Source organism: Lepidothrix coronata, unplaced genomic scaffold, assembly GCF_001604755.1.
Source record: "Lepidothrix coronata isolate B3197 unplaced genomic scaffold, Lepidothrix_coronata-1.0 Scaffold158, whole genome shotgun sequence".
Classification (NCBI taxonomy): Eukaryota; Metazoa; Chordata; class Aves; order Passeriformes; family Pipridae; genus Lepidothrix; species Lepidothrix coronata.
In genome coordinates, this window is record NW_016690338.1 from 1,213,955 (window position 1) to 1,235,205 (window position 21,251).

The following is a 21,251-nucleotide window of genomic DNA, read 5'->3' on the forward strand; positions in this document are numbered from 1 at the left end:
GGAACCACAGAGACACTTTTTTTACAGCAAGAAGGGCCAGAGGACACTGAGCAATGGTGAAGCCCTTCTCATCACACCATACCAAACAACCTAAGATGGTTTAAATCTGGATCCCAGAAGTAACTAAAACATCTTGGGATAGTTGATTTCTTAGCTGTTAGCTGAGCTCTTCTACAGGCATTACTAACAAACTAATGAGTCAACAAAAAATGTGTGATTTTGCCCCTTTTCCCTCCGTCAGTTTTTAAATAGAACAAAACAAGCTTCCTAGGAAAATTTAAAGGGGAAAAAGGGAACCAGCTTTCAGAAACACTTGGCATTTGCCACAGATTTTATTGGATTTCACATGGCAATACACAGCAGTTATGTTGCCCTTTTCAAACAAATGAAAACACCCTGACGGTATCAAGGGCGCACACACGAAAACTTCCTGACTTTATCACTTGCTCTCATATTCCCACCCCATAAAACAACCCAGGTTCAGATGATAGGCAGCTCCAAGGGGATGACCTGGCTGACGGTTGGCAAGTGCAGGAAAGGGTTGTTTGGAGCAGAATTCTGCTTACACTGGACTTAAATAAACCATCCCTGCAGTCACTGATAACACTGGACTGAAGAGACGTTGGAGAGTATACTTGTGCCTAGTTCCACACACAGTATTGTGTCACGAGGCCCCCTTTTTTCCCCCCTATGGATATCCAGTGCTGTTCACCAGCCAGCAATTTGGAGGAATTTTGGCTGGAAGCCTGCGCCACATTCTCCCAGTGCTTCCACAGGGTTTTATGCTCAACTTCCATGTAAATAATAACAATTTTGCAGAGCATTCACAGGAAGTGAGGCCTGAATCCACATCCCAACCATCTGCATGTTACACAGTGTGGTATTTCTGCCCAAATAAAACAGCTCAAACACCCCCAAGACTGCAGAGGAAGAAATAACAGCAAATTATTCGTGCACAGGAATCAGTCAGGAATGTTGACTAAAGCATCAGTTGTGATCTGTTTGTAGATAAAGGGTAAGCAGCAAAAAGTATTTTATGGAGACTTTATGGATTGTTTGCCTGGCTCCAGTTACCAAAAATGGCAGTGTACATTATGTATAGCGCAACCTGTCCACATCAGATTTTTCATCTTGATACATCAATAATCAAAATTTTTCATCCTGGAACATCAACAATCACCTCCCCTGCACATCCTTCAAAGATCCAGGTCATCAGGTCACAAGAATATAATGCCAGAATATGTCTCTGATCTACCCCAGCATCTGATGGGAGTTCCCTGGAAGCCCCAGAAAGAACCTTTCTTCCTTTCCCAGCTTTGTTTTATGAACATCCTCACAGTCAGCACAAACCTAAAATCCCTTGCTCCACACCAGGAACAGTCTCACTTCCAGCACAGAGAGCAACAAAACGAGTGACAAATGCTTGGAAAAGCAACACACCACTGCAAGGAACATTTCCAGCTGGACTTTTTTTTTTTCCCCTTTACAAAGCAAAGCAGCTTCATGCCATTGTGCCACAATACATGCAACGTTCAACACCATACAAAGAACCACTGTAATAAAAAGTTACTTGGGTTTTCTTTTTGTTTGCTCACGATACCCAAAGTCTGACATGAGATTTCCACTGGCTAGTTCGGAACTTTAAAACCTGATTATCCTCAAAAGCAGCGGAGCTGTGCTTTAATGATGAGGAACATGTTTGATATTTGAATTTTGGAGGAAAATTCCCACCTTAGGTTTAATAATATGAAATAATATATTTCCTATACATTTCTCTATATAACTTTATTTTTTTTTGCAACTACACCATCTTCACGTTAGTTATAGCACAGAAACATCCCTTCCATATGCAGGGAGTACTCTCAACTTCACTGGAATTTTTTAAGTCACAGAAGTGTTAACAACCTTGTTGAATGTTCTAACTACTGCTGCTGGGATCAAGAGAGAAGACATTTTAAAATGTGCAGTTTTCATGCAGGTCACTGCTAGAAAAAACGTGCTTTAGAATTGTTTCATCTGAAATGGAAGATCATTAGACTGTGCACTTAGTAAAAAGCAACGAAAGCAAACAGTTCCAAAGGTCAGCCTGCCTTTTCCAGTAACCAGCTGGTCTGCAAACTGGCATAATTTTTTTACAACCTTCTCCCCTTTCCCCACACACCTTCAACTTTCCATCACTCTGTCTCACAACAAAATTTAAATTTTTGCTTTTATATGTACTTCATATACTTCTTTTTTCTTTTTTTTTTTTTTATAAAACAGTATAAAAATAAGAGCAACAGTCAAGAGCTACTGGGCAGCTTATGCAGGGCACAGATGACTAAAATCCTACATTGGATACGGTAGGAAGGGCAGAACTGGTATCTGTGCCAAACAAAAGCACTTGAAAAGGAGCAGTAACTTCTGTTTTTCAGCTGAGAGCCTAAAGAAAGCTGATGCACGATATCTACAGACTCAGTATTTTACCTAACACCTTCTGTTACTTTCAAACAGTATAAAGGATTATCTGAGACCATGAATAAGCAAAAAAGAGCACTATCATACCACATAAATTTAAATGCAACACTCTGAAACATATCACCAGTTTGTACATTAAATAGAGTTAAAATGATTACCATTCACCAGTGTCTGGGTGGCTTTTATGGCAACTTTAGAGTAGGCACCTTTTTTTTTTTAAATCTCCTTTTCTCTTTAAAATTCTCCACCCCACAATGTTCCTTCGAACAAACACAAGCAAGAGCAATTGTAATGTACATTATCTGCTGCCCATCACATCAAATGATGATGCTCCTGCACACAGGAAAGTGAGCCTTTGCCGGTGCCTGGTGGTTACCATCAAACATTGGAGTCTTCATCTGTTACACTGGTGCTGGGAGAGCGGGTCGCAAAGTCTTTAAACATTTCATCTTCTTTCAACATGTGCTGGAAAGGAAACGAGAGAACAGTGAAGGTTGACCCTATTTATGTCTGCCAAGGGGTTTATATCTATCTTAGAGAAACAGATCTTACTCCACAGACCCCTAGACACCACTTTTAAGCCTTACTGTCAAGTTGTTGATGCCTTCAGAAAACGCTCCTATTTGCCTCACCGTCCCTTCTGAATCTTCCATCTATAAAAACCAGAGAATGAACAATGAATCAATAATAAATTAGCTGCATCATAGTCATAGAATGGTTTGCATTGGAAGGGACCTTAAAGACCATCCAGTTCCAACCCCCTGCCACAGGCAGGGACACCTTCCACTATCCCAGGTTGCTCAGAGCCCCATTCAACCTGGCCTTGAACAATTCCAGGGATGGGGCAGCTTCTCTGGGCAACCTGTGCCAGGGCCTTTCCACCCTCACAATAAAGAATTTCTCCCTAATATCCAATCTAAACCTCCTCTCTTTCAGTTCGAAGCCATTCCCCCTTGTCCTGCCACAGCAGGGACTCCAAACTGCCAGAACTGGCTTACCTGCTCCAGCCTGTCCAAATCATCATCGTCATATACTCGGATATCCAAGCCAGGCTTAAAGCCCTTCTTTGATCCACTCCCAGATGCCCGCCCCAGCTCCATGGGACACACATACTCTTCCCCATCATCTTGCTTCTTCTTTCTCAGGCTCCCAAAATTGCTGAAGGTAAGTTTCTTTGGCTTAAAAGTGAAGAGAAATTTGACACGAAGTTAGAGAATCAGCTAATAATTAACAGATCTCCTACTCTTGCACTGATGTTTCAATGATGAAGGGCCAAAACCCCACTTGTCTCCTAAACAGATCTTCCAAACAGCTGTAATTCATGGCAGAAAGGACAATGTGTGTTCTCTTATTGTACCACTGTTAAGAAAACACCATTTAAAGGATCTAAAATGAGGTCAAAATTCCACTACATTAGACCATGAGCCTATAAACAGTAGGAGACAATCTCCCTCCAAACACCTTACAGGACAGACAGAAGGACAACACGAGTGCTACCTCTCATCTGTGCACAGGAGAGGCTGAGGTGTGGTGTGTTCATGGCAGACACAAGTGTCAAACCCAAATCTGCCAGGTCCTTCTCTCATCCTTCTTTCCTTAGGAACCAGCCCCTTTTCTCAGACCTTACTGAAGTGCCCTCCAAAACCAGCACACTGGAGATCCTGGAACCTCACACATGGCCCAGAACTAGTGACCAACCTTTACTTTGGCAGTTGCTGTCAAGAGGACATAGTCTGGGGACTCCATGGCCTCTCGTTTCTGCTGCTGGGCCTCCTGCCCGATGAGGAGGTTGAAATGAGTCGCCAAGTGCCGCCTCAGCAGCGTCTTGTTCGGGGGGATGTTCAGCAGCTGTGCCATGGTTTCTACATTGAAACGAGGTTCCAAAACCTATGAATCAAACCACAGAGTTGAGCTGAAGACAGCAACTATCTGATGAAGTCTCAAGGACATCAGCTTGGTCATTCCCTACTTTGGGAGTTTTTGTATTTTAGAGAAAGTGTACAATGAAGAGAGAGAAAAGAGAGTTAACTAGAGAAAGGATTCCCAAAATGCTACCTCCAGGCTTTCCTTCACAAATAGAAACAAACTAGCAGAAAGGAACAGATAAATTCACCCTTAACTGAAGTAATGCGTGAAGCTGCCACAGAATGTTTGCCCGCCATCCTCTTTAACTCTGGACAAGGTAGCCAGAGGAATCATGGAAAATAGACAAAATGTTTGGAGCAGGGTATTAACTCTTAATCACCATAACAAACTTCTGTAATTATAAATCTCTTGTCTGGAGTATCTGATGCCAGAGCAATTAAAAACAATCCTGGTGTGACACTGAAATCTCAAATTTTACAGAAGTGACAAGCTTCCCTCCTAAAAGAAAACCATATCCAGGTCTGGGAAGGCAGACAGTGGCTGTTTACCACCAGTGTGCAGGATCAGAGGACAGGAGGTGGAGAATGCCATACCAGAATTAAATTGTGAGGGGAATACAGATTACCAAACTACACTAATTGTGCCACAGACATTCACATCCTTTAAACCATAGAGGAATAAATGTTGCTACTTATGAAGTAGAACAAGAAGATGAGACGTGTGCAGTGAACGCAGTGTCAGAACTTTTGGTGATTCTCAACCACTTTTTCTTTTTTAAATAATAAGGAACAAGCCATCCCAAAAGCTTACCATGAGTCCTCCGTGCACACCACTGCCCCGCAGGTTGGGTGCGTACTCTGCCAGATCCACGGAGCGCAACCACTCCATCACACGGTGGTTGGTCCACTGGGTGACCTCGGAAGGGGTGACATTGCTCTGTGTACAGGAGGAACGGGCAGGTTAGGAGACATCCCAACTCAACTTTTTAGATTGCCACCTTGCAGCAATTCTAAGGTGGGGATGGGGATGTTTTAAGCTTCAGCAACTGGTTCCACAAGTTGCTGTGCTGTTCTGGCAGATACACATTGTGAATCTAAATCCAAGAGTCTGGGTTGTTTCGTCATCCATTGCCCTATCCAGCCTTTGCTGCTTCCAAAACAAACTGGTAGCAGTCTCCCATCTGGTAACAGGGCCAAGCTCCTCCTACACAGAAAATTTTGACACTGCCATCAATTTGCCAAAGTTACACAAGACTCATAGCAGCAGTGCACTGAGTTCAAGATGATTTATGTTCCAGACAGCACATCAGCCGCTGGGCCAAAACAGCCCAGCTGTTGGCTTGGAAGAGAAGCAGGAGACTTGGCAAGGGGGACACGAGTCTGGGGTCAGGGCAGGTGGAGGAAAGAAAGTGATGTCAGAGCATGAGGCTGGAAAGGCAACATGAGAAAAAGGGAACTGAAAATGAAACAGAATGAAATAGGAAGGAGGAGAAAGCAGAGCAGGAACAATCAGAAACATTAGGGATAAAATCCTAAAGGATTTCCCTCCACAGTTTCAGGGTAAAACAGTACCTCATCCGATGGCCTCCTGCGCAGGCAGTTGGGCTCAAAGTTGTTTATTCTCAACACCTGGATGGCTCTTTTGATGCTGAGGTGGTGGAGGACACTGACAACCTTCAAGGACAGCAGGTCATCCTGTCAAAGAGGAAGGAGGAGTTAATAAACATAAATGTGCTTATTCATGGAACCAGCATCTGACTGGAGGAGACTAGCTGAAAAGGGCACATCTGACACATCAGAGGTAAAATTTTAATATGTGAGACAGGTGATTAGCAGCAAACCATCTGTCCCAAAACAAAAGCTCCCCGTGTTGCACCGTATGACCTCCTGGGTGATGCTCTTCACACGGGGCACAGGGCTTAGTACAGGAAACCTGGAGCAACAAGGAGGGGACAGGATGAGATGACACATCCTCAGGGACTGCATTAGAGCTAGGACAGCTTTCCAGCTACTGTTATTAATTTTGGGGCAGGGTAACTTTATAAAATCTTAACAAGTATTAGTTTCATAATTTGCATATTTAGGTGGTTGTTTACAGTGAATCTGTTGTCATAGTTTGATGGTTAAACTCTGTCTAAAAATATCTACAATTAAAGGGCAGTGATAGGAAGAATATCCATTTAAAAAACAAAGCTCCTGCTACATGTCCTTCCTCTGTCCACCTATTACTTTTTCTCCTTTTTCAATACAAAAAAGACTCTTGAATAATACTAATTCCGTTACGTTATACAGCCCATGCTGTAGCTTATCTGCAGTCAATCCTCACCCACTTAACACTGGTAGTAAAGTCTTCCAATACAAGATCAAGCTCAATGGAGCCTGTGGGCATCACATTTCCAAGAATTAAGCAGAAGAAACAATTTGCCTCCTACTTTTATATTAATGTCTGAACTCAAAAAACTAAAGAAAATAAGCACTAAATCCCATCATTAAAGCAGTGAGTATTTAACATTTGACTGAAATGGTCTGAGTGGGGAGCTGGAATCTCACTTTGAAATGCAAAAGCTATTAAGTGTAGCCTGTTTTCAAACAAGTTGGTTCTTCAAACTGCAATTTTCTTCAAAGGAAATTGCTTGGGTTTTCTTCACCTAAGCATCCACATGAATAAGTAAGCAGATAGAATGCTTGCTCACTGAAGAAAAAAAACTCCACCTACTTCTATTAATAACAATATGAACAGTAACCACAGCATCTGCACACTTTTGTGTGCAAACCCTGCCTGAGCACAACTGTTAAGAGCAAAATTGCCCATTTCTCATGCATAAATCTGAGTTCTTGCTTAGAAAGTTTGCTCTTCCACCTGAAGATTGTGTGAAGACACTATCTCTAAAGTTGGAAAGAATACAGGAGATACTTGCAGGTGAGTAGTAGTAACTGTTTTCTATAGGTTACAGCTATTAGCATTAGCTTAACACAGGACTCCCACTACAGTTTGAAGGGGCCCTTTAAACACTGCAATGAAGCACATGGACAAATAGGGAATTCTGGCATACCCTCTGACCTCCCTCAGCCTCCTCCCAGCCATCACCCAGAAAGTTGGAAGTCCTGATTAATGAACCATTCACCTGGTCTTCAGTGGGGACAAACTAAGAACATGGAAAGGATGTCAGGGAAAAAAAAAGAAGCCATTTACTCACCACACTCATGTAATGGAGCATTCGGCCGTCCATCTTCCCTTCATCAAACTGGGTCTTGTACTGGGGGAGGCCAATGTCATCAAGCCACCCTGAGGCAGAGACAAACACTGCTGTCAGTGTGGGAGCCAAGTTACCTGCACCAGTTGGTGTTTCTCACCTTCTGAGCCCCAAGTTAGCCATGATTAGGAATCCCCATCTAAAGACATTGCTTCAGCATGGAATAAAATCTTACTGGTAACCCAGTGGTAATCCAGTTTGCCATGGTTGTTTTCCTCTTCAGATCCCAGTGCCTGCAGAGCAAGCTGGAGCTTCTTCCGATGCAATGGGTGCTTTATCCCAAGCTCCTGTGAGAGGAAGGAAAGCAGCAAATCTAGAGACAATACTGTATTATTTCTCCTTCTACTGAATTCCAAAGGCTTCCAGAGAGTCACACTGTACACAGCACTTGCTGTTGACCTGGCAGGTGTGTTTTTTATTTGATTAATATCAGCATCATTTTAGCACATGTTCAGCACTAGGAAAAGGCCTGGTGGTGTGGTGGGTTAATTAATCATAAATTAATTTCAAGAAGTGATGGATTCCAAATTGTATGAAAATGTCAGCCACAGTATTCTGATAACAGGTTAAAAAAAATCCCACAATATAACCCATGTTAGCATTCAGAAAAATACCTTCCCATTTAGGCAGGTAAGGTTAAAGGAATTATTTAGTTAAGAGCACATGAAGGTCCCAGGCACTACTGAAATTCATTAAAGCTTCCAAAGGCATAACACCTTTCCCAGTTTAGCTGCAAGTGCAGACATTCCAGGATCTCTTTAATCCCATACACACTTTCACTAGTGCTTGCTGGTTAATGTTACCTATGATAACACTATTACAACTCATTATGTTCACATCACACTTTTCTTATTCCAGTTGTAGTGTAACTACCTAACTGAGTAAACAGGCTTACTATTTCATGAGGAGAGTGATTTTTTAAGAGGTGGAAATTCAAACTGTAGTGAATACTGTGGATTAGAAGTATAAAATGAATCGACCTTTTTATTTTGTTCCTCATTTTAGAAAAAAAGACAAAGAATTCTGTAACAATTAGAGACATCAACTGATCAACCTGTGTGTAACAAATCCTCATTCTCTTTGTATAAAATGGGCAGAAATTCAATCAGAACAAACCATAAACTTTTTACACCTTTCTTACACAGGCATAAAACAACTGTACCATGAATCAGGGCTACAAATCCATATGATAATGAGGCACTCTCACATACCTGTTTTTAGAAAGTGCCATAGTCAATTGATACATCCACCTTCATGAAGTTAAATAACATATTTGTAATTATTACCTTCATTCCAGAGCATTAAATTTCTACAAAACTTCAACCAGAAAGAAATGGATTTGGCATCACTGCACATGACAGTTATTTTGAAAACTCACCTTGTTTACATTTTTTACTAGGTGCACCTGATTTACACGCAGAGAAACAGCAATTTTTTTGTACCTTTAACTGAAAGGATTGCTTCTAGTGTTTCTCACCTTTTCCAGATCCTGCTGAGAAGCTTGCAGGAGTGTTTGCCCAGACAGTATCCACTGCCTGCCATTATTTATGTAGGAGCCAAGCCCTTGGTCCTGGAGCCAGTTGCAAACCTGCTCTTTTGTCCACTTTGCGAACGGCATGTCCAGCTCACTGTGGAAGATTCACCAAAAAAAAGACTAATAAATCCTGTGCCTCAAATCTCCAAGAAAGCCAAAATCTAAGTCTAATTCATATTTTGTGGGAGCTAGGACAATCTCTGGGGGGGAACATGCATCGTGGCAGGCTTGTGATGTGTTTCCTTCAGAATCATCAGCACCATGAAGTGCTAATTGCTGCTGATCTGCTGCTACTATCACAATAAATACTACCAAAACCAACCGCCTCTGCTGCTTAGCATGGCTAAAACACCAAAGAGAGACCATAATGCTTCACTTTAGCCTTTAATCCCTGGAAGTGCAGCAGGAAAGGTACTGGAGGAGTATCTGTCACTGCCATGTGAGGGCTCACATCCTGGTTCAATGAAAACAGACAAACAATTCTGTAACAATTAAAGGCAAAGAGGCTGATCAACTTGTGTGTAGCAAATGCTCCTTCCTCTGTGTAAAATGGAAAATATAATCAGAACAAAGAAGCTGCACTCCTGCAGCTCAGCAGAACGACCCCACCACCCACCCAACCTCAAACCCCACAAAGGTCACCTCTCAAAGGAGAGCCAGGAGAGGGAATGTTTGGCACTGAGCTTCTCCTTTGAGCTGGGAAATCAAGCCCCAGCACACTTGGCACCACTTGTCTTACTTGTGGGACTGTCCCAGGTCTCGAGACCAGCCCAGCCGTGGCCCCGCCGTCGCTCTCGTCCCTCCTCGTTTGAACTCAGTCTCGGACATGTCGTCGGGGTTGAAGGTGGTAGACTGACTTCTCCTAAGCCTGGTTTAAAGGAGGTAAGCATGTTCACATTTGGCTAAGGACAAGGCAACTGCAATCAATGTAGGCAAGATCTCTTACAGGGCTTGTAGCTCTTCTTCCACCTGCCCTCGACCTGCTATTACTTCTCTAAAATGCTACACAGGCTCCTGCTCTTGGGACAGTAAATGATGGAGCCACATGTTGAAGGGAAGATGTGTTCCCAGCAAACCCCAGCTCTGGAGAATGGTCATCTCTCATCTTTTACTTACTTTCCAAATAACTTTTTGATCCCCCTGGCCTTTTTCCTGGAATCTGGAGAAGGTGGTGTCATCTGTAGACCATCTGCTTCCTTTGGGTGGGGGGGCAAGCCAGCCAGATCCAAGTGATCTGCAGATCCCTTCTCCGTCTCAGCTGTTAGAAAACAACATCTCTGTCAAGACCCACTTGTGCGGGACTGTACAGACACACTCCTGAACTTGGGAATGACTCCTGCTAAAATTATTGAGAGCCACCATATTAAGAAAATGGGGCAAAGAGGGATGGGAAAATTTAGGAGAAACAACATGTATCCTCCTTTGTGGGCCTGGCTGGTAACGTTACAGGGCAATGCTCTGTACCAGGTGGGCAAAAAATACCTCCTTAATCAATCAGTCAATTAAATCCCAAGTTTACTCTTCCTCAGGGAGTGCTCCTACAGTCCTTTCACAGACAGAGCCAAGGCACATGGATGCCCAGAAACAATTCAGTGCCATGGCAGGGAACCAAACCAGGATTCTCCACAGCACAGAAAACCAAATAATTTCCCTGCAGACATCTTTCCCAATAACCTGCAGTATTTCATTCCCATGGCAAAGAAACTCCAGCAATAAAACTCCTGCTCTGGGGGAAAGGCCCTTTTCCCCTCACTGCTGCAAACTGTGGAATATTTTGTTCCTCTGCAGAGGAACATCAGGGAGTTTAGGCTCTGTCTGAACCAGATCTTCTGAGTGATGCACAAAGCACCTCTGATTAGAGACCCCACACATTATCACCCACTATAAAACCATTAAATCTTTGATCTGTAGCTGCTTTCTACAACAACAAACCTGAGGGCTCCTGTCCCCAAAGGGAAAGTCGTCACAAAAGCTAAACTAACAGAGAAAAAAACAATTTTAAGAGCATTTAAAAAGAAAACTAAAAGAACTGCAATATCTACTAGGCTACACAAGCAGAGGTGTGCCAGCACGAGCTTGTTCAGATGAAGCAGCTGTGGCAAGGCAGTCTGCAGTAGGCTGACAGTCAGGCCTGTAATCACTTCTACCATCTTTTAACATGGCTGTGTAATTAAATGACCATTAAATGACCATCAGTGGTTTTTGAAATGGACTCTCAGACTTCCAGAAGGGAAGCAAACAATGAATCAAGGCAGAGCACGACCAGCAAAAACATTTAGGCTCTGCCAGTGGGTCCTTCTGCTGGGCAAAGTTTAGATGATTCAGCCAGAATACATTTGAACATGTCCCATTTTCCACCGATGCTTCAGATGTCAAACCTTGCAGTGAAGCAACAAGGTCAAATAAAAGATTCTTTCCAGGCACTTCAGTTTGACCACTATGGAACACAAGGATCCTGCCAGTGGGAGACAGCACTAACATGGAATCAGGCTGTGGCATTCGTGGTTTTTGCTTTACTTGTGTAAGATGAAGTGCTAGTTTAGGAAAAAAACACATTTAAACAGCATTCTGGAGAGAGAATACCAGGACAAGGTCGGGTGCATTAGTAGCAGAGATTTGCGGGTATTGCAATGTTTGCTCCTCATTCCTGGCTCCCTCTGGTGCACTGACACTGTATCTTGGAACAGCTGACACATAAGGGGTCACACGTGGGAAACTGAGAGGGCTCAGATCACTTGGTCCCTTTGTCACTGAGGGACACCCTGCATGGCTGCACCACCACCCCAACCAACACAGCTCTGCTGGCTAAGGTAGGGCCCTGCAGGGCTCACCACCCAGAACCACTCAGGAAAGGCTCACATTACAAGACTGGTTTTTACTCATTCTGTGAATGGCTCCTTCACCATCTGACCCAATTATTTCTCGCTTTTTATTATATAATAAATATAACTACACCTTAGAAGAGGAACTACTCACCCTTCCCCCTGGAATTCCCCTAAATGAATGCCTGGGAAATATCACAGAATGATAGAATATGCTGAGTTGGAAGAGACCCACAAGGATCATTAAGTCCAACTCCTGGCCTTGCAAAGATCAGCCCCAACAATCCCACCCTGTGCCTGAGAGCGTCGTCCAAACACTCCTTGAGCTCTGTCAGCCTTGGTGCTGTGCCCACTGCCCTGGGGAGCCTGTTCAGTGCCCAGTCATCCCCTGGGGGAAGAACCTTTTCCTGAGATCCAACCTGAACCTCCCCTGACACAGTTTCAGGCCATTCCCACATTCCCTACTTCCTCATTCTTTAAACTCTTCCAGTGGATCCAGGACAGATGGGAGCACCAAGGTGCCTCTGGCATTTAAACACCACCGATTCTCAGCTGCTCCCTGGGTCTGTGGGTAACTTTGGGCTCAAAGTCATGGCAAATTAACCCGCAATCTCTCTCATTAGTAGCAGCCACTGAGAAATGGCACAGCTGACTTTTAGCAGAGGGCAGATGTTACGCAAAAACTCCTTTTAGTGATGGGAAGAAGTCTGGGTGCAGAGCTCTTGTGTGTAGTTGGTGTTTGAGGAGTGTGTGGCCATAACCAGCCATTAGCAGCAGCCACAGCCCAGGGCTGGTAGAGGCAAGACATGCAGGATTACCGTACCTAAGGTAGGTGCACTTGCACTTCGACTGCGATCTTCAGAGATCCAAACAAGGCACACACAACAGGAGGGAACACGCAGAGGGACAACGGAAAACACAGTTCAGAACAAGTCAACAAAATACGAGACAAAGGGAGGGAGGTACATGAGACACAGGCGCCACATGAATGCCGAATTCACTGCTAATTCACCAATCCACTGCTAATCCCCTTGCACAGAAAGGAAATGGAGCAGAGCTCTGTGCAGTCACTTCGGTGCAGTGAGGTCACCTGCTTCAGGACACACTCAGGGCTGAGTGTGACTCCTGTGCAGTGGCAAATATCTGGACAGCAGCTCATGAAAGCACTGAGACCTGGATAACATAAATAACTTATGCAAATTCACAGGGCCCTGATTTACATGACCCATCTTCCAATCCTTTACGACAGCCTTTACACATTGATTCCAGGATGAAACAGGTGATCTCACAAAAGCACACATTAAATAAACCAAAGCAAAGAGTCTACCCCTCAGAACAGACCGGGAGCTAGCAAGTTCCCAGGCTGTGTGTCACAGGAAAATATGGGCAATGTATGATCAATGTGTGGGTATGTTACTTGCTTTGAACAAAAGTCTAAAATTGTCTTGGGATAAGTAAGAACAGGAGACACTTCTGTTCAACAAAGCAGAAGCTATCCCCCTTCAGGTTTCTGAAAGAGAGAGCTAAATCCCTAAATTTGGTGCAAGAGAGAAACTAAAACTTTAGGTGACTGGCAGTAGATTGAATGCCAAGACTCATGGATGCTTTCATCACAACAGTGGAAGGACTGCTACATCATGGCTGGGCTTCGTGAACGAAGATTTGGAAGGGGCTCTACCCACGTTTGTTACAAGCGCGTTGGTGGCTAAAAAGGCCAATAAAAGATAGACAAGTCCGGTTGCAAAAGGCACAGCAGAAAGACTCCTTAGGAGATATATTATGCAAGGCAGATTCTTTCTGCATTGTCTTTTCTCCTCAAGAGTGATCCTGCGTGCATTCTCAAAAGCATCAGCAGTGTTAAAGGAAGGACTGCTACAGCAGAGCAGTAAATGTAAGGATTTCAGGTGATGGCAACAACAGCTTCTGCATTAAGCAGAACATTTTATTTCTTTGTCATATGCAAATGTCACCAAATAACAACACCAAAACAACTCTCCTCCATTATAGCTCAAAAATCTACCTAAACTTGAATGACTTGCCAATCCTGTTCCTGTTGTCACCATCCCTTTTGCAAAGCTGCTTAAATACAAAAAAAACAAAGGGGAAGACTAAGTGTTGCTGCTCCATTTCTGCACATATGAAATATCTTATGAAAGATAAACGGAGGATGGAGCTAGGGGAGAAAAAAGCCCATAAATCCCCTGTGTGAACTACTGCCAGACAGCCAGTATTTCAAAACAGCAGCAACCCCCTGCAAGGTCCCAGGGGAAACATCACAGCAGAAGTTGAACCAGATCAAACACTTCATCACATCAGTGCTTTGTTTTCTTGTTGTTTGATACTTCCTAAACATCCTACTGAGAAAAATGCCACAAAGTCACAGTGAGACTAAGGCTGGCCTTCCTGCTTTTTAAGAAAGCTACAGGTGTTGTTAAGGCCCTTCAAAATGCACAGGGTCTGCATGCAGATGCATGGTACCTACCCAGATTGGGGGCACTTGCAGTCCTCTTGTTGTTCTTTATCTTGAAAAAGCCTCGGCCGAAGGAGGATCTGGCCTTGCGGGTACCAAAACTGTCCTCGTCTGCTGTGCCACCATGAGAGGGAGACTTCGGGGGCAGGGTTGCAAAACTATGACCTTCCATAGGAGATTTAACCTGCTTAAGTTAGGGAAATAAAGATTTAATATAAGGGAATTGCAAAAGGCCTTTTGAGAGGGACTGCACAGTGACCACTGACAGAAAACCTGGGAAGTCCCTCTCATGTGTTACTACAAGAAAAAAATGTAAAATCCGCAAAGAAAAACATAAACAAGATCTTCATTTGAATACGTCGTCCTGGTTTCAGCTGGGATAGAGCTCATTTTTTCCTAGTAGCTGTGTTTTGGATTCAAGATGAGAACAGTGTTGGTAACACATGGATGTTTTGGTTGTTGCTGAGCAGGGGTTACCCTGAGTCAAGGAATTTTCAGTTTTCCAGGCTCTGCCACTGAGGAAATGCACAAGAAACTGTGAGGGAGCATGGCCAAAGGGATATCCATGGTCAAGCTGGCCAAAGGGACATTCCATGCCATGGAACACCATGCCCAGTATATAAATTGGGGGAGTTACTTGGAAGGGGAGCCTATCGTAGCTCAGGAGATGAACAACAGCATTGTGCATCATTTGTCTCTCTCTCTCTTTCTCTCCCTTTTATTACTGTTATTATTATATTACTTTACTTTGTTTCAATTATTAAACTGTTCTTATCTCAACCCATGAATTTTCCTTTTTTTCTCCTGATTCTCCTCCCCATCCCACCAGGGCAGAGAGGGCAGGGAGAGGGAAGTGAGGAGCAGCTGCCTGGTACTTTGTTTTCAGTTGGAGTTTAACCATGCCACATGTTCAGGACCCAGGATTACTATAACTACCTGCTAAGAGTAACCTGTCTTCTTTAAGATGTTCCTCACTTTCTGCAAGCTTGGCTCAAAGGTATAGAAAAGGTAAAATACAGTCCTGGAAGGCTTTGAACTTTTCCAGCTCTCCAGGATTTCTGCCTCCCCCTTTGGGAGCTGCAGGGGCAGTGGGAAGCAGAGAGGCAAGACACTTGTGGTATATCAGTTCTCTGCCAAGTGTCAGAGCTCTTTCCATCACTGCTCTCCAATTGCTGAATTAATGGATGAATTGATGATGTCTCCTGCCAAAACTGAGAGGAAATTATGTATCAAGCATGGAGAATAAATGCCAGGAGAGACAGCAGACACTCCAGTTAACCAATTTAAAGCAGTAGTTTAACTTTGCTGGCTGTTTCAGTTGCTTTAAAAAAGAAGAAGGAAGAAAACCCATTCACAATCCAAATACAATCCTTTGGCTTTTGCTGAATCAATGCAGCATTCACCCCAGAAGTGATATCTGAGGTCTGTCATCCTTGCTCAGGTCTTCCTATAGGTAACAAATGCAGGCTGTGGCCATAAGGGGTAACTGTTCTGCAATGACAGTCTTTTCAGAAACATAGTTTCCTACTCACAGAAACAACTGGGAAATCCAAAGGGTTTTAAAGATACACTAATCAAAGGTAATTACAGAGTCAGTAAAATACTTAATGGTTAGCTTTGCTAATTATCTAGTGGTAGAATATGTGGGGGAAACATTAGCTTGGAGGGCAACCTTAACCTCAAACAGACTGGAAGATAATCCATGTGTGAGGAGGCAAGGGTGAGACATTAAGCACTGACACTGAGGTGATGATGACACTCAGAGACTCCACACTATCTTTTCTGCAGCATATTCCCCCTCTGGAACTGTGTGTGGTCATTTCACATCACGGAGTCTTTCACCACCCACTCACTGCCCCTGTTCCTCCATGTACAGACACACACACTCGTTACCTCTGTTGGCTTCTGGGCAGGGTCTCTGTCCTGTTTGGGAAAGATTAAGACAGACATTTAAAATGCCATGGCTTACAGCCAGCATTCAATTCATTATGAGTTAAATTCTGAAATGAAATACCCTTCCCTGCACATTTTTTCCCCCAAAATAAATCTCTTTGGAGCTGTATTTCACACAGATTAATCCTTGCTTTCTTTGAGGTCAGTGAGCTGACATGGAAGTTGCTTTGGTTTACTTTGTGAAGGATTAGCTGTGCACATAATTAGGGATATGCAGAATGTTAAGTCTGAGAGGACCCAAAGAGGAATCAGACAAGGTAGAAACATCCACATCCTCTACTCCTCGGCTGTCCAAGCAAAGAACCAAAAACCTCCAACCCATAAACTCCAGCTCTCATCATAAAATCCTGGTTACATTTTCATTCCTGTCAACACCCCTCCTATGCTGTCAGACACAGGAGGTGTCAGGGAATTCAGGAGCTTCTCTCTCTAGGAGTCCAGGCTGTCACAAAAGAGCACATGAATCACCCTGATTTGATGGCATTGCTGGAGGTTTGCTGCTTTTGGTCACTTAGAGAAACCTAAACTGAAGCTATCGCTAGACATATAATGGCTCAATATTTTTGTTCCTGACCACCTAAAACATAGTCAGCCCAGACTGGATTTTATAATGCATTAATTACATGGTCTTCCAAAATTATTCAAGTAGGAGGGGGTAGTGGGACTTATTTTCTTCTGGAAGATGTCACATGTATGTGACCATTGCTAACACATGATGAGCTCTGCTCTGACTCAGGATTTCCCAGAAGGTGGCAACAGAGCATCCATGGGGTCACTGCCACAACAGAGACATCACTCCTATTCCTAAGGGGATGGGAGGGAGGAGGAGGCCAAACCTACCACTTCGGATGGCTCTTTCCTCAAACTGCTCAGACTGCTGGACTTCTGCAGCGAGGAAGTTCTGGGACAACGACATAAAAACAAAGCTAAGTTATTGAAATTAAATTTGCTAAGATTGAGACACAGGAACCAGCTTTAAAGAAAGCACTGTAAACATGCTGAGATACACTAAAACCAATGATGCTTTGAAATAAGACAATCAATGCAGTAATCAAAGACCACAAAATTTAATTACACCATAATTACTGCTGCTGATGCTTCAGTGACACAATGCCCACCTTTGGATTTTGTTGGCTTCTTATTTAACATCATATTTTCAGAAGCACAAGCAGAAGTTACACAGGCAAAGGAATTGATACAAACAAAAGCTATGAAAAACAGTATTTTTAGCAACTGCCTTTAGACTAATTTAATCCTTAGAGAAACCAAGTATGAGTGTTTTAGTATTTTAACTTCGGTTCTATTTTCCGTTTAGGACCAGATATCCCACAATTTCGGGTGGGATTTACAGTCTAGAACGCTCAAGTCTGGTTGAAAAGAAAATTACCATTAAAGTTTTTCTCATAACCACATATAAATTCGGAGAAACACTGAATTTTATAAAGTTACCTATATTTACACCAACATAAGGGGAGCAGAATTGGGCTTTTATTTTCCCATTCTAATCCACTCATCACCCTTCCCCCACTATCAAAAGAAAAAAGCAAATCAAATGTGTGTGTACTGTGGAAAACTATAAATTTCAGAGTATACTGACAGTCTACCACTGATGTAACAGCAAGTAACTATGCACAGACAAAGCACTGGAAAGTAATGATCAAGAAAGCTCAGGACATGAGCAGAAACCCGCCATCACTAAATCCCATCTTTGCTGGAATTAGCTGACGTGTTTGCATGTGTGTGTAAAATATGGGGGGGTGTTGGGGTTTTCAAGTTGACAATCATATAGAAATATATGTCTCCTAAACAGTTTTGATTATGGTACTTACACTGGACTATCACACAGATGAGTTTCTGGGGAGGAACCTGCTGATCTTCCTTCACTGTAAAAACAAAGAAGATACAGAAAAAATATTTTGCTGGACAGAAATCCCATAATTTCAGACTGCTTTAATTGTGCTTTCACTTCAGCTGTTATGATACTAACACATGGCAAATATTCCCCTCAGGGTGGCAAGTCTTGTGAAAGATAAAGGACAAAGGTGAGCTCAAGATAAAGATAAGCTGCATGAGGCACAGCAGAAACCAAGCCAAGCTGGTCTTCTGGACAGGATGCTTTCCTTGACTGGAATGGAAAAATCCCACATCAATTTGGGCTTGCACTGATTTTTCACACTAAGATTGATGATTGTTTCAAGTCAATAAGATTTTCCTGCCTCTGGGTTCTTAGTACTTGATACTCCTTTATATAAAGTCAGGGATTTGGAGCCAGTAGAAAAACACAAGCACAGCCTTTGTCTAGGTGTGAGTCTGGGGTGCTTTTCCATCTCCTCTCAGGGCAAGGAGGGTGCAGGATTAGAAATGCTGGTGGAAGGTGAAGGTCACTCCTTGCTTACCAAGAAGGATTTAACCATTGCACTTCATGAACATTAGCTTACTTTGCTACAGCTACTCAGATGAATGCCAGCCTTGTTTAACTGATTTAATGTCTTGACAATTCAGTCACTTACAGATTATTAACCTCATTAAACGTCCCAGAATATTGGATTTACAATTGAAAAATGCATGGAAACCATAATAATACCTCATTTCACTTGCAGGATCTGGCCTAGGCTGTGTTTTCACCCTCTCTGCATCAGCTTCTGAGCTCTTGGATGTTGATGAAAAAGAAGGGATTGAAATCTGTAAAATACTGGTGTGGATCTGTAAGGAGTTCTGAAAAGGATGAAGAATATGTGTTACACTCTTCTGAGCTGAAATGAAGGAGTCATATATGAAAAAAGAGTAACAGATAAACTGTGAAAAGGAGGGTCTGAAATAAGGTTTTGAAAGGTTTTTTTCTATTGTAATACAGTGATTTACTATTTGAAAGATGGCATTGAAGATAAAACACGAATCATTGCACAGATAAGCTGCAGCACAGACAAAAATCTCCCAAGTCTCCCAAGGCTGCCTCCTAAATCTGTCTCTACCACAGACACCATGAAGGGTAGTTCACTTTTCAGGTTTACACTTGTCCTCAGCCACTCAGAGAATACAGAAAAACTGCTAAACATTCCATTTAATTTAATTTTCTTCATAGTGTATTCATGTAAGTCAAGACCCTGCTCTGACTCAGACTTCTAAGAGAAGAGATCTATAGTTTTATTACTGGAAAATCTGTTTGCAAAAATCAGATATTGGACCACAACATACTTATCATGGATGCAATAATGTAATAAATATGACAGAATATATTAAATAAGTCCTGCTTATTTACTTGTTTCCTTCAAGTTCCTGCCAAATATAGCTCCTAAAATAGCTGTGTTTGATATGAAAACTAATTTCTATATGTTTGATAGGAAAAGTAGTTTAGACCCATTCTCATGGCAAATACAGCTATGTGCTGTCTACCGATCCCATTTGATGATTAAGAAAAATAAATTTAATTCAAACTCCTCAGCAGCTTTCACAAGAAAACTACATTCTCCAAAAGGATATGAGACATTACTACAAACTGTGCAACCCAGAAAAGAAGTCTTTTCAGAAACTTGAGTTTTGGCATCTGCAGTATGAAATCAGCACAAACAAGGTTTTCCAGGACCAAGGGCATTAAATGAGGAAGGAAAAAAGACACCTCTTCATGAATATTCACATTAAACTCATCGTGGATTGGAGATGCTGTCACTGGGGTTGGGGATGGGCTTTTCTCTGGGTCAGTCAGACTTGGTGTGTCCAGTAAAACCGTGGAAACAGACCCTGAATTCAACTCTTCACCGTCACTTTCCTTGCCTGAAGGGAGAGAACATGGAAAATCGCTGGCTTTATTTCTGGATACATGATGACCCTTATGCCCACGCAAGGTGCAGTCATTTATGGGTCAAAAATGGAAGGATTTGATTGTTGGGTTTTCTTAGGACAGACCACAATAGAGGGAGGGAAGTCATTGCCAGTGTAGCTTCCCAATCCAACCACCACAACACAGACGAGTTGGAACAGAGGGAGGAACATAGACCAACAGCAAAAACTCCAGCAAATGCCCTCAGGGCATTTAGTGGGATTGCTTTCAACAAGCTGAATAAACTGGAGTAGTTATTTCCTCTCCATGTTCTGGAATTTCATACTAAATACTTCTTTTCCCTTATTCACTAGGAAAAGACCAGGAGGTCAAGTCTGCCTGCAACTTAAGCTGTCTCTGTGTTATCTCTAATTTACCCATAGGAAAAATGCAGCCCACTGCTCAAGAGTGGGCTAGCAGCAGCCTACATGGTGTTTGCAGCCTGCCACAAACTCAGTGTGTCTCATTCCGTTCATGCTGAAGCCCATCCAGCATCCTCTGCTCCCAACGCTGCTCCTGAACTGCCCTGGTCCTGCCAAAGCCTTGGATTGGTTGTTAAAGACAACCAAGGCTTCCTAAAAAGTTAGCAGAAATCTCACACTTGTTGCCAAAGACCTGAAGCAAACACAAGCCGAAGTTTGTTCACAGTCAAAACCTCTCTTGCCCAGTTTTCACTGCCAGAAATCTCTGTTCACGCTCCGTGAAGTGACCCCAAAACACAGTTCCCAGAGACTCGAGGCCTGTTCTAATACCCTCCTGTGTTTGAAGGTGTGAAAAAACAGTACCTGTTCAAAAATTGCTACCCCTCCAACACTCAGCCCCACAAAAATACATACTTTGCTTCCTCACTCCTCAGCTTTTGACAATCCTTACTCTCTGCAAGAACCCCTGGGGGCTCCTGCATCCCTCTCCTAGGATGGAGAGGGAGATGGAGGATGGATCCACCTCCAACACCTGCATAGCCAACAAAAGCCACAAGCCCATGTCTGTCCTAAACAAACTCAGGTAAACTCAAACTTTTGACCAGCTCAACACTTATCACCTCAAGGGATCAGAAGCTGCTGGATCTGGAAACCTCC

At 43.0% G+C, this 21,251-nt stretch overlaps 1 protein-coding gene across 21 annotated transcripts in view; it reads right to left on the minus strand.

Annotated features, from left to right (window-relative positions):
• Positions 1-313: 313 nt before the first annotated feature.
• The window catches only part of PPFIBP1 (PPFIA binding protein 1), a 93,861-nt gene continuing 72,923 nt past the window's right edge, over positions 314-21,251 (minus strand). For 9 of the 21 annotated variants that reach the window (XM_017829106.1, XM_017829102.1, XM_017829099.1 and 6 more), the window contains 19 exons: positions 19,972-20,126; positions 18,940-19,070; positions 18,185-18,238; positions 17,196-17,256; positions 16,296-16,325; positions 14,415-14,589; positions 12,756-12,788; positions 10,227-10,368; positions 9,850-9,978; positions 9,054-9,204; positions 7,752-7,863; positions 7,520-7,608; positions 5,895-6,017; positions 5,408-5,526; positions 5,134-5,257; positions 4,156-4,344; positions 3,456-3,635; positions 3,045-3,110; positions 314-2,922 (listed from right to left, as the gene is read on the minus strand). In XM_017829106.1, coding sequence (XP_017684595.1) covers positions 2,836-2,922; positions 3,045-3,110; positions 3,456-3,635; positions 4,156-4,344; positions 5,134-5,257; positions 5,408-5,526; positions 5,895-6,017; positions 7,520-7,608; positions 7,752-7,863; positions 9,054-9,204; positions 9,850-9,978; positions 10,227-10,368; positions 12,756-12,788; positions 14,415-14,589; positions 16,296-16,325; positions 17,196-17,256; positions 18,185-18,238; positions 18,940-19,070; positions 19,972-20,126 — 2,150 coding nt within the window. In that variant the 3' untranslated portion in view covers positions 314-2,835. Of the gene's footprint in view, positions 2,923-3,044; positions 3,111-3,455; positions 3,636-4,155; positions 4,345-5,133; positions 5,260-5,407; positions 5,527-5,894; positions 6,018-7,519; positions 7,609-7,751; positions 7,864-9,053; positions 9,205-9,849; positions 9,979-10,226; positions 10,369-12,755; positions 12,789-14,414; positions 14,590-16,295; positions 16,326-17,195; positions 17,257-18,184; positions 18,239-18,939; positions 19,071-19,971; positions 20,127-21,251 lie in introns of all 21 variants that reach the window. The other 12 variants (XM_017829110.1, XM_017829111.1, XM_017829108.1 and 9 more) reach the window with 8 other exon arrangements.